The following is a 13,955-nucleotide window of genomic DNA, read 5'->3' on the forward strand; positions in this document are numbered from 1 at the left end:
AGGACATGGATGTGAGGATGGAGGGTACAAGGGCAGGTCTTGACACACGCACACACACACACGCACACAGAGAGATGAGGACATGGATGTGAGGATGGAGGGTACAAGGGCAGGTCTGGACACACACACACACACACACACACACGCACACACACGCACACACACACGTGAGAGATGAGGACATGGATGTGAGGATGGAGGGTACAAGGGCAGGTCTGGACACACACACACACACACACGCGCACACACACACACACACACACAGATGAGGACACGAATGTGAGGATGGAGGGTACAAGGGCAGGTCTGGAGGGAAGAAAGGGAATGGAGAGAGTGTACTTGCAAAAAAAAAATAGCACGTGAATACACAAAAACACATACAAAACAAACACACAGAATTTCAGCCACAATTATTCTGGTTCCCCTTTCTCAAACTCTAAGGGAGAAGGGGCAGGGAGCTCTGGACCGGAGAAGTCTGAGTACCAACACTGACTTTGACAAAGCAAACTACTGAGCCTGTCTTTGTCAAATGATTTCATCTATGACATGATTTATCTTTCATATGTTTCTGTAGTAACTATAAAGTTATATTAAAAAGGACATAAGAACATGGCAAAAAGTCAGGTGCAGCTAGTAGTCATATTTTCTTCTTAGCAACTATTTTGTCTTTATCGGCTCTGAAAGGAATACAATGCTCCACATGTATGACCACACAGGTCAGCGCACACACGCGCGTACTCTGCTCTGTGCGGGGCTGAGCAGGGTATAGGTAGTGGACAATGATCGATATGCTCAAAGCATAAAACTTCACCTTCAACTAGACAAGACAAATTTGAAAACAGAATAATGCTGCTCAACCTGAGAATCTATGAAATCCTCAGAGAATTTCATGGCTTCCTCCTAATCATCTTGGTCAGAGATGTCTTGATTATTCCTGGGCCATATTTATGAGTGATTCCCTGAGGGGACCCCACCTAGAAAGGCCATGGGGTCACTGGCTGTAGATAACTCTTTGTCTCTGTCTGTAATTTCTTTCATGAGCCACTTCATTCTTCTCTAAAAATAGCTTTTGGTGTATTTCCACTGCCTGTGTGTTTATCTCATGAAAATATTTCATCTACTGAACACACACATAGCCGTGGGTGGTCAGGAAGATGATTTCTGCTTAAGTGTATAATTCTGATGAACAGAAATAATACTAGAATATTTTAGACATAGGACTCTCAGTCATGAAGAGAGCCTTTTACATAGACAGCTAATTTTAGACTCCATGAATTCAAAGCAGGCTGGTTGCCCCTAGAGATGAATATCTGGTTTCCCCTAGACATAAATATGTGAAGCCATTTCCCCAGATGTTTTGCTGATTCAAGGTCAGAGCTTGAAGCATTAGTAGAAAAGCTCCCTGCAGCAATGGCTTTTCTGCACATACTCCCTAGCACCCAAGGTCCAGCTAATTAATTGTTATGGTTAAGTCTTGAATTTCAATGTTATTTTCTGATGGTAACCCTAACCATTTAGGCTATGTGCATGGCCCCAAGCGTTACTGACTGGCCAGTCAATGTGACATCTCTAACCTGGAAGAAACTACGTGACTTATCTTGCCTTATGAGAATGGGATGGGCCCTGAAAATGTACCATGTAATTGTCCAGAGTTTGGCTGTGAGGAGCGGCAGTGGTGTAGAGAGAGAGAGCAAGCTGTGTAGAGTGAGAAAAGAGAGTTAGGGAAGAGCTATGCAGAGAGTGAGTACGTGTACGTGTGTGTGTGTGTGTGTGTGTGTGTGTGTGGTTGTGTGCACGCGTGCTGAGGAAGGATAGAGCTGAGTGGGTAGAGAGAAGGCTTGAGAGATGAAGAAGAGTGAGAGAAGTGTAAGAAAGTGAGTAAAGACTGAGGGAATGGTGTACAAGAAGGGTGTGTGTGTGAGTGAGAGACAGCTGTGTGAAGGAGCTGCTGCTGCAGTGGTGTGGGACAGCAGACATAGGTTGGAGAGAGAGAGAGAGAGAGAGAGAGAGAGAGAGAGAGAGAGAGAGAGAGAGAGAGATGCAGAGTCAATTAGGAAAAAGCTGCTGAGCAGAGGAAGGAGAAGGGACGTGAAACTAATTAGGAGGCTGTGAAGAGAGATTTTTTCAGAGAGGATATTTTCAAGATGAAGTAAAGACAAAGTTATCACCAGAAAGCATGTGTCTCCTTATTTTGCCCCTCAGATAGAAAAGACAGAGAGAGAGGGGTGTGCTGAAAATTTTCTGAGAATATCCATGCCCAGTATGATTCCCTCAGAAAATTTTCTGAATATTTTGGAAGGTTTTGATTTCGTGATGGGACATTCTGGGAGTTTCTTAGAACTGGATGTTTCTTTAATTTTTACTTTTAGGTGTATGTGTGTGTGTGTGTTTGTGTATGATATGTGTACAGCTGCCCACTGAGGTCAGAAGAAGGTGTTAGAACACCCAGCAGCTAGAGCAGCAGGAGGTTTCTAGCCACCTGCACAGATGCTGGGAACCAACCTCAGGTCTTCTGGGACAGCAGCAAGTGCTCTTAACCACTGTTCTCACTGGGCAAAGAAAGACTCTAAAAAGTGTGGGCAAATGGGTTAGAATATAGAAGCGAGGGAGCCTGAGCTGTTCTTCTGTGTGTTGTTTGGATGACTGGCAGGCCCTATCAGGTACCAAGCCTCAAACTAACTTAAAAACTGCCTGCTTCTGTATCCTAGCAGAGAGGCCAGCCAACCCTACTGCCTATGCCTTGCCAAGTCCTGTTTCCCATCTTCACTGTTACCACCCACCTGGACCGTGAGGTGAAAAAAAACTCTTGTTGGAACAATGAGTGTCTCAAAGTGATAATTAACAGTTTCAAAGCTCAGCCACAAATGGCATCCTCTCTTATGCACCTTTTACTTTAAATTCAACATTTTTCCTGCTCTCATTAAAAACTCTAAAGTGATTTTTATAAATAGACATGAAATAATGAAACTTTGCTGGCTAAAATCCTTCAGGAAGTCTATACTTCTTCTGGGTATGGTGTCACATGCTTCAAATCCCAGCCTTTCAAGGCCGATCTGCGCAAGACAAAGAAACTCTGTCTAAAAGACTAGCGATGTAGCTCGGTGGTAGAATATGTCCTAGTGTATCCAGGCCTGATTTAATCCCAGTAGTACTGGAGGGAAGGGGGTGGCAGACTTACTTTTCTGGAGAATCCAACCCACATACTCGGCATATAATTCATCTTAATTCTAATACACCGTTTACTCTCTCCAACAAATCTGCAGTTGCCGTTTTCATGCTGACATCTGGGTGTACATATATACATTGCTGACATCTGGGTGTACATATATACATGCCTTTGCTGACAAAGCCCTTCTCCACTTTCTCCCTCAGCTCCTACTACCAAAGCCTTTCCCTTTAGTATGGTGCAATGAAATTAAATAAAAGCCTCAATCTTTACTTCCTGCAGGGAATGGGGATTAGCATATTTATAGACAATACGTGAATATGTAAGTACACGGTGCCAAAATCTACAGTGCTGGCTTCCACAAGGACCATGCTAATGCTTGACAGTGTATGGCTTCCTCCGGAACTTACTTTTGATTTACTATGTCGTATGAGGGCCGAGAGCAGTCGGTTTGACTCTCCCATCACACCGGCATGATCTTTGGCTTCACACCACTCAACCAAACGCTCCACCAATTTAGCATTCTTTCCCAGTTGTTCAGCAGCTTCTGCTATAGAAAACAAGGCAAACAAAAACCAGACTAAATCACCGACAGGCAATCAGCTGACAGGAGAGCAGGTGCAGGATGGAAAATTATAGGTCTAAAAAAACCCCAGCGCAACCATTTTATAAAAACAAGGGCTACAAATGCTCCTTGCCTGATGGGCTATTTAGCTTACTCAGTAACGTTGCAGACTTTCACATAAACATAAAAACAAGTAACTTCACGTTCCTGGTTAAGCCTAAGAGTCAGTCAGTGCTCTGGCAGACTGTAACAAATAGGGTTCCAAAGGACTCCAAACAACCAAGACAAAGAAGGATTAAAAATTAGAAAACATATAAGAATAACAGAGTTCACTCCTAGAAGTGGTCTTTATTATTTTCTTCAAATAGAACAATACAAACTAATTAAAAATGCTGATCATCGCTGTACTAAAACATGCTTTTCAAGACAGGTAAACATGGGCATGATATGTCTAAGGCAAAGTAGTAAGACATCAACAGACAGAAGACTTAATGAGGTATTAATAATAACATACAATATGATTGTTACTCAAAATTATTCAGCATAAGAATTAAGCCTAAAATCAATCTCGTTTAAACTTTTGTTTTCTATTTACTTTTCAATTCCATAATTCTGACAGCTAGAAACTTGCATGTGTGCCAAGAATGTGGCATCTTACCTTGTGCATCTATCAACATTCTCAGCGTCCCCAGGAGTTTGAACTGAACCGGGGGCATTTCAGATTTAAGGAATTTCAAAACTGTCTCTGTGACCCCGGCTGATAACATCTTTGCTTTATTTACAACTAGAAGGAAAAAGAGTCGATGGTTAAAATGGTGATAACAGTCTCAATAAACATTCAACTCAACATGCATCTAGCACTTCCTAGTTTTAAGACCCTGTGTTATATTTCTCTACTTGGAAATGTGAAGAGTGAGGTGGTTGGGCATGCTGGTGTATGCCAGCAGTCAGGGCATGACGTGGCGAGGCAGGAAGCTCAGGAGGTCAAGGTCCTCAGACACTACATGACAACATTGAGACCAGCCTGGGAGACAATCTACCTCAACACCTGCTGCCCAAGGGGGTTGGGGGAGGACAAATAAACAGTAAGATTTGGTATATAGGTATCCTGCTTATGGGAATATAACAAAAATCATACTAGTTTTTAAAACCTAATTTTAAAGCACTGAGTTAGAAAATGAAAAGAAAATCTGAAAATGTTACATCTTACAAAGTACTCGAGCTCGAGTATTTTTCTTTACCACTGTACTAATATAAATGTGAGACACTATTAAATATTATCAATATGCTACACAAATCAAATACATATGGATTGGATCTTCATGTTACTTTACTATTTTACTCTGTCAGAAATTTAATTTTAGGAAGTAGAATAAAAGAATTAACCTTAAAAATCATCAATGTCATTTTCTCTAAAAGTGTCATTCTATAGTTCAAAACTGTTAACACAAAGATTTACAAAAACTATGTATCTGCCCATAGGATGAAAGAAAACAAAAAAGACCCAACTACCTGACAAAACTATTCTTTAGGGGACCTTGTTATTATGTCTTACTCCACCCGAAGATGCCTAAGAAAGCGTAGGCATGCGATATAATAAGAAGCAAAGAGCTCATAAAAGTTGATCAGTTCATTTAGTTATCTCGAGAGACCAGCTGTGTATTGTCTCAGAAAACAGACGTAACATATAGTTTCCATTCTCAGCTAGGAAAAGGTGAACAACCAAGACCCTACCTAGTCCCTCCCCTACCCTCCTGACACTGTGTCTCACCACGTAGCCCTGACAGGCCTGGAACTAACTCACTACTTCTGTGAGATTGGCCACTAATAACCATTGTGCCCCCCAAGTGCTAGGATTAGAGGCCTGTGCCCCAACAGCAGGCTCTCCCCTTTTGGCTGACAGGGAGGTCCACACACCACGTGGCTGCTTTATCTTACCTGGAATGGCTAGATTCCTGAGGGCACTTAGTGCTGCGTGCTGCACAGTCACGTTCCCATCTCCTACATGTCTGTCCAGCAAGTCCATGAGCTTTTCTACAATTCCGTTGTCTGCCATATGAATACAGTTCCCATCTATACGAAACAAAGGCACAGTTTAAACTCTCCACCCATCTACATCAAAACCGAATGCTCTGCCAGTCTTAGATAACTAAAGAGTTCTAAAGAGAAGGGAGGAGAAAATAAGTCAGCCATGATAGTTGAACTTCTGAAGCAAGACCTCAAAGTCTGAAATGTTCTAAAGCCGGAAAGTTTTGGAACAGATAGGAATCTGTAAGTAAAACTCTGTAACTGAATTGATGTGATCAGCCAACAATTAGGATAGACTAAAAATATCATCTAAAACTATTCTTACAATTTACACAAAGAGTAAAAGAACAGATAAATATCATGTTTAGGTTTGGGTCTTCTGACCAAGATATTGCATAATAAAAATCCCCAAATCTGAGAAAATCCAAACTCTGTAACGCTTCAGGTCTCAAGCATACTGGATTAAGGGACAGTCAACCTGTGTTATATATGAATAGCTCACATTGGAGTAAAATTGAAGTAGAAAAACTCCACCTTTTCTAAACATAAGAGTTCTTAGATTAACATCAAGGGTATCAGATTCACAAACTAAGAGGTCCAGTGCTGTTGAAATATTATTAAACTAAATACTGTACATCCATAGGATCATTCATATGTAAATTTCATGGGTTATAAGGGTATAACAACAATAACCCAAGAATAAATATTCAGGTTATTAAAGCCCAAATTGTACCATGAATAATAAAAACCCAGAGACAAAAATTGGGGTTCAACCTGAAAACCAGAAAAGCAAGGCTTCTAAGCCACTAGAGAAGTCTTACCTCTACCAAGGCTGGGCAACTATGGACTAAGCAGACTAAGCCTCTCTTTCCTCCATTTTATATTCCCTCTAGTGCTGGGATTAAAGGCGTGTGACTCCCTAGGACTGGGATTAAAGGTGTGAGCCACCACCACCACCTAGATTTGTTTCTGCATTGATCTTGTGTGGCCCAGGGTAGTCTTGAACTCACAGAGATCCATCGGCCTCTGTCTCCCAAATTGTGGGATTAAAGGTGTGTGTCACCATTACCTGACCTCTAGTGACTTTAGCTTTGCCTCTGGTCTTCAGGAAAGATTTATTATTAAAATACAAATAATATGCCACTATGCAAAATAACATGACTGGGAAAGATACATATCCCCCATCAGATATATATATGCTCAAGTTCACTAAATCAGAAGTGCAAAATATTCAAATCCAATACATGATCACTGATCTTTTAATTTCAGAATGCAGATGACTATACGAAATGTGTCATTTGTTAGTAAAGTCAGTACAAATATTCCAGGCTTCTAAAAGATTAAGGAAACAACAAGTATTTATAGACTTTCATGGGATCCGCAAGGTTACACAGTAGAACAGCTGACATTTAGAAGGCCAACACACCAGAGAGTTACATATCTGATGGAGGTTAAATTCATGAAGGCAGGGCCCATGAAAATGAAAAACACTGCCTTCTGAAGAGCTGGCTGTCCCTAAGTGCACATTCTCTTGTGTGATAACATGCTCCCCTCCTAACTCAGCTTTGGGACTCTTAAGCACGTCACACACAATTTTCCTGTGTTCTATTAGGATGACTTTTTCCCCAAACTGTGTATTCTGGCAAATAAAATAAGACAGTCAAACCTTTTGTCCCACACTTAATTAAAAAAACGTAGAAGCCTGTTCTCTCTAATTAACTCCCTGGCAGGATGAGTTGGCCAGACAGAGGTCCTTAGGGAGCGATCACAGGAGGGCTTTCATAGAGCAGAACTGCAGGTGTCTGTCCCTTGTTATATCAGAATCTTTCAAGAGATCAATAGCACCTAACCGACTAACCATGTAGAGATATTAATCACACTAAAGAAATGTAAAATAATGCCTGTATTCTTTGACTTTTCTTCAGATCTCTTGATGGTTTAGTTTTTCTCCCTTTGTAACCTTTAAGAGACAGGGGGAACCACCACACAGATGCAGCTGTGGTTAGCTACAACTAGCTGATAAGTTTTGCTACATTTCTTCAAAGAATGCTTGCATCCCTGAGAATATTCCTTGCAGCTTTTTATTACTAACAAGTTGTTAATGAGTGGATATGCACACGCGTGCGCGCACACACACACATGCACACGCACACACAGGCTCGGGGATTAGTAACAGTAGAAGAAATGGGATTGGGATGGAAAAAGATTGGAAGAGTAAAGATTCTGAAAGAAGATAGAATGCAGGAAAATGAACAAAAAGAGAAAAGAATGTAGAGTAATTAAAACAAGAATGAATTAAAACAGATTTGTAACAGAGAATATGAATTGGAATTAAAATCGAGACAGAATTAGAGCTAAGAAATTATAGACAATTAGGACAAGAAAATTAGAATAAAAGCAGAACAATCAAGAGGCATGACTGGAGCTGCGAACATGCGAGTCTTTTCTCAGATTAGAGATGTCCTAAGATCCCTTTCGCTATGCTGAGGCCACCTGCCTGAACCCAGGGAGGAAATCAGCAGCACTCTGCTGGCTTTCGACAGGACTGTACACTTTTAGAATATGAGATAGAAAAGCAGAAACTTAAAAATTCTAGAACACTTCACTACAAGGAATAACTAATATGCATACCATTCCTGGCAAAATTTGCAATTGCTAATGCCCCAGCAAGCTGCAGCTGGTGGTTATTCGACGGGATCCAGGAAAGGACCCTTTGGAACACACTGCCCTTCCCTCCTTCAAAAAGTTTCTGCATGGATTCATCTGGAGGGAAAGGAAACAAAGAGTTAAATAAGGTAAACATGACTTGGAGTAACAAACCCATGTACGTTCCAAGTGGATATCCACCTAGGACACTAGACACCTCACAAAACATTAAGTTCATAATTGGAAAAACCTTGTAATAGGTTATTAGTAGAAATTAGATACTGAAAGTTTTAAATGGTGTAGCTCGATTTCCAAGGACCCCCCAGATCTTAGTACTCTGGTGTCATAACTGTCTCTTTCATATGACAGGTCATCAAACACTGGAAGACAGCCAAGACTTAACTTTTTTCTTGAATTTATCTCTTGTTCTTTTCGCGGTGTGTATAAGGTTTCAAAACAACCACAGCAACAGTACATGAGATAAGAAAATAAGACGCCCAGTGCCGTGCTCACGAAAGGCACGATAGGTCTAAAAATATCTGGTAACCATGTTCTTAGATGGCAGACATTAAAACTCACCTCCAAGCAGTAACAAAACCATCAGATCGGACGCGGTTTTAAGCTCAGCAGTGTCATCCTCTTTGTCACTATCCACCTTCTGCTGAACAATCTCTAGCAAACATTCTACCAGCCCTGCTTCAACCAGCTGCAGCTTAATAGCATCTGAGGAGCAATGCAGACAGATCGTAAGTTTTGATGGCACAGGGCCTCCAGTATACGTGACCTGTCACGGACAAGTTTAGCCAGTGCATTTTAAGTGAATGCACGACTTAGTTGTGATACAAAACAAAACACTTAACACTTTGAATACTTGGGTCTCAGGATCAAGTACTCGATGGTCCAGCTTGATTACACGAAACTTACTTCATTTTTCTATTTAAAATTATTTATCCTCTCAAATGTCTTACAGTACCCAAGCACACCATGTCTCTTGTAGCTCTGACAATAACCAATATGATTATTTGTTTAGATATTATGATTATGTTAAAAGACAACAGTATATTATACACAACATGTCTATAATACACATACATATTTGTTATGTGAAGTTAAAATATACCTATTACTGGTTTTGAATAAAAAGCTATCAAAATTATAGAACTATTAGAAAATCTGAACCTATACACAAGTATACTTCGTTTGGTATTTGCACAGGTGGAGTTTTTCTAGTGTGATTTATAACTTGAGCTACAAGTTTTCATGAACATTGTTTTTGGGAACACAGGTACATGGTGGTTGCTTGCACTAAATTCTATTTCCTAATATGTATTATAGTTTCATTTTAAAAAATCTGACTGTAATGGTAACTTCACCTCTACACTGTCTGTCATTTTATAGTGCTAATATCTTAGACTACTATAATACCACTATGCTCTTGAGGACTTTGTTTGTAGCCATCTCTCTCTTCTCTTTGTAAAACATTTAAGTTTACATCTTGGTGTTCCAGTTGGATTTTACTTGAGTCACTGGTTCCCAAAGACGGTATGGGTGTCACATACAGCAATGGCAGTTCCAGTCTGTCACATGGAAGAAGCTTAAAATACACATATACTTAATGTTTGTTCTTTTAGGTAATTGCAGCATGGAAATTTTAAACTTTTTAAATTAGCATTATTAATTTTTGTTTGAATATCTTTGAGTACACAAAATACTTTTTTTAAAAAAAATGCACCTGTACTGGGCCATACTTAAAGTAGGATGTTTCCTTGGTTACAGAACACTAGAACTACATACACATGTGCAGAAACTAGAATTGAAAACTATTATAAAAATAAAGTCTTAGAAATGTTACAGCCTTGAGCCACACAGATCCCAAGTGACAATTACTCTGCTCCTATAGCAAGAGAAAGAAATCATAAACAGGATGCAAATAATTGATACAGAAACAAGTTTTCAAAGGTCTGTCCGTCTGCCCCCTGCACAGCTATGCAACAGAAGGAAAACCCTGCCCTGCTGAACTCTGTAAGGAGGCACAGTGATTCTTTGGCAGAGGACTTGAAGATAAGGGTAACATTGTCATTCTGTAGAAGCACCTAATGAGATGAAAAGGAAGCTTCTCTCTGAAGAATGAGATTTAAGGCATTTAGCATGTGTAAAATGTGCAGGATGAAGGTGACAGGTCTTTCTTATAGTCTGACTGTAACCACAGATTTAATGATCTCAAATGGCCTTAATGAAGAGCAGTCAGACATTCTGGCAAAGTAGACTTTCTAGCACGCTTATCAACCCCATTTTACACAAGGACGATCCTTACCACTTCTTCGTATGGTATGTGTGAACATATAAGGTGGATCACATATGCATATATATTAAATTGTCTGTAACATTTCTAAGACTATATTTACATCAAATAAATTAAGGCAGGTTGTTTGGGTTCATGTTTCAGTTGGCCACACTGGGGTGGGGTACCATTACCAGGGAGCTTTTGCACAGTTAGGGCCCCCTTAGTTAATCGTCTTTGGGGACACACACACACACACACACACACACACACACACACACACACACACACACACAGAGTATGCTTTAATCCTAGGAGCTTCTCAACCCAGGTCAACCAATCTGGCAATCAAGATTCTCTATCATATAACCTTTATTGAAAAGCCATACACACAGAAAATACACACATAAACACAGCAATTGTGAAAAAGACAATTACTCAGACCAATAAACTGCCATCAATTTAAGAAGTCCCTTCATATATTTCTCATTCTGTGCACAAGGCCCTCCCTTTGTATCTCTCACGCCAATGCCCTGGGTGTTACGATAAATCACCTCCATACTTTATTACCTCACCAAAGAAATAACCATTCCTAAAAACGAGTTTAGTGTTGTCTTTGTTATTACTATTTATATGTGTGTGCTGGGGATTGAGAACAGGGCCTCATGCGTTCTAGGCTACTGGGCTACATCAGCCCTGACTTACTTTTCATTTAACTTTATAAAACTGAAATATGTCTTTCTCAGTTTTTGCATTTTACTTTAAAATAAAAAAGGGATTACTTATTTTGTGTATGTGTGGCTAGGGGGACATGGGATGGAGAAGGGAATGAACGCCCACGGAGAAGACAGAGGACAGCTTGCAGAAGTTGGTTCTTCACTTATGCTATGTGGCTTTGGGGACTGAACTAAGGTTTTCAGCCCTGGTATAAGGACTGCCTTCCCATATATTTTAAGATAAATTTTCGAGCTTTAAGTTTCAAATTGAAGCCAGTACCTTATCTGAAATCTTCTTTAAAAAAATATATGGGGAACTGCGTGTAATGATACATGTCTTTAATGGCAGCAATCGAAAGGCAGAGACAGGTGGATCTCTGTGAGTTCGAGGCCAGCCTGGTCTACATAGTAAATGTAAGGACATCCAGAGCTAAATAATATGAAAGCCTGTCAGAAAAAAAAAAAAAGCAATGATATTTCCCCTGTATTCGCAGTATTATTTAGCAAGAAGTCTTTCTTTTCCTTCTGTGGTATATTTTAAATTATGTGCATTTTCCCTTTCCTTTCAAAAGCCTTGTGAGACTCTGGGTGCCTACATGAATGAGTTATCTTTTGCAATTTCAGGTCTTTTCTGCCAGCACTCTGCGCCGTCCCTTCCCAAAATGTCTACTCTTTTTGGGGGCTAAAAACAACAACAAAGGAACATAAATGAGCTTTCTTCCCTTCTGTAACTCTCTCTCCTTCTCTTTAGACTCCATCCAGGATTTCTCTTCTACCTGTGCTTCCCTAATTCCACTGTATCTAACTTGCTGTAAAGCTGCCACCAAGTACTTAATTTTGGTTGGAAATTTCAACGTTATTTTAAAACCTTCTGTGTTTACTTTTATTATTTGTAATTTTCATACTGATCTTTTTAAAGCTTGCTTTTCAGCTCTGAACATAGTAAGCGAACAGTTTCAGTCTTCTGTGTGTTTCATGTTTCTCTGAGTATGAATGTTCATGGTGTACACGTAGAAGCCAACAGACAAACTCAAGTGTTGGTTGTCATCTTTTGCCTTGTTTCTGACAGTCTCTCATTAATTGCTGGGCATACCAGGCTACTGCCTCCCATTTTGCTCCGACAATGCTAGAGTTACAGATGAATGGGTTTGTGTGGGTTCTAGGATTTGAACAGTACTAGAGTTACAGATGAATGGGTTTATATGGGTTCTAGGATTTGAACAGTATTAGAGTTACAGATGAATGGGTTTATGTGTCTGGCTCCTCTATATATGTAGAAGACATGATATTTGAAAAATCATTTGTACAATGGGTTTGTTTCCGGATTTGCTCCTATCTTTTTGAGCCCATCTCTTAAGATGTTTTTGCCCAAAGAAGGTGTGATTCACCAACATCCTCCCTATTGTTGACAGGCCTAGAAATCCTGGCTCTTATTCTCTTGAGTCTTTATAGGGTTCGAAGTGGAGTTCAGTCTCCTAACACTGTGTGTCTGTGTGTCAACGAATGCGGAGGCCAGAGGACAACACTGTGTGCTTTCCTACGTCATTCCCCGCCCTGTTTTCTGAGACAAGATCGCTCACTGAACCTGAAGCTCCCTTACTGGACAGGTTTGCCTGCCTGGCCATCACCATCCAGGGATCTCCCCATTCCCATCTCTCCCCACGGCCACACTTGCCTTTTACATGGGTTCCGGGACCTGATGCTTGAGAGGCAAAGACCATTAACCATTGAGCCATCTCCTCAGCCCTCATCTATCTTCTACGTTAGAGCAGAACTAACTGCGGAAGCATCTTTGCTAAGACTTTAACATCAAACTTGGAAAGCAGCCTCTCTAAACTCAAATACAGTCATGGAATAGATAATAAAGCTGAAGTTAGAGATACGAAAATAAAATATAACAGCATGACTAGCCCCAAGACGAGCTCTCAGTTAAGATCTGGCATTAAAGAACCTGAGAAGCCCTACATGATCAAACATCAAAAGGTGTTTTTTTCCTTACCATTTTCTGCCAGGGGAGCTAGAACTTCAAAAATCATTTCTCTTTTATCATGTTCTATTTGTTTCTTGAAAAGTTTTACCAGCTCTTCAGCAATGTTTGTACTAGCAAACTGCTCTTTACTCGACTCTGAAAAATAAGAGAAAAATTTAGAGTAAGCAAACAAAATTAAACCCAGAAATTTGTTTCCTGTTACTGTTAACACTCGAGCACTTTGTACTATTAATGAACACAAATGCTCTCAGACACAGGAAGCAATCAAACTGATTTCTAATGCCCCTGACAAAGAAAGTGTCTAAAGCTTTAAAGAGGATGTTCTGACCCAGTTACATTTGGGGTCATAACAAACGTTCACTGACGTAATATATAGGTAGCTATAGCAACGGTAAAATTACTGAGTTATAAATTCATCCTTTCAAGGCTTTCACGCAAAGAAGAAAACTGTTCAAAACAAATTGTATTTTACATTGCTGAATAAAAGATGACATCATTGTATCTTGAGTATAACTTAATTGAAATGTTTTTGTGCTGGTTCTGACATGACTGCTGTATTTTTT

At 40.0% G+C, this 13,955-nt stretch overlaps 1 protein-coding gene across 2 annotated transcripts in view; it reads right to left on the bottom strand.

Annotated features, from left to right (window-relative positions):
* Window positions 1-13,955, bottom strand: part of Rap1gds1 (Rap1 GTPase-GDP dissociation stimulator 1) — a 92,150-nt gene that overhangs the window by 8,778 nt on the left and 69,417 nt on the right. For both annotated transcript variants that reach the window (XM_005357354.1, XM_005357355.3), the window contains 6 exons: window positions 13,402-13,527; window positions 8,985-9,128; window positions 8,391-8,522; window positions 5,670-5,804; window positions 4,390-4,515; window positions 3,577-3,716 (listed from right to left, as the gene is read on the bottom strand). In XM_005357354.1, the coding sequence (XP_005357411.1) occupies window positions 3,577-3,716; window positions 4,390-4,515; window positions 5,670-5,804; window positions 8,391-8,522; window positions 8,985-9,128; window positions 13,402-13,527 (803 nt within the window). The remainder of the gene's footprint in view (window positions 1-3,576; window positions 3,717-4,389; window positions 4,516-5,669; window positions 5,805-8,390; window positions 8,523-8,984; window positions 9,129-13,401; window positions 13,528-13,955) is intronic.

Source organism: Microtus ochrogaster, chromosome 21, assembly GCF_000317375.1.
Source record: "Microtus ochrogaster isolate Prairie Vole_2 chromosome 21, MicOch1.0, whole genome shotgun sequence".
Classification (NCBI taxonomy): Eukaryota; Metazoa; Chordata; class Mammalia; order Rodentia; family Cricetidae; genus Microtus; species Microtus ochrogaster.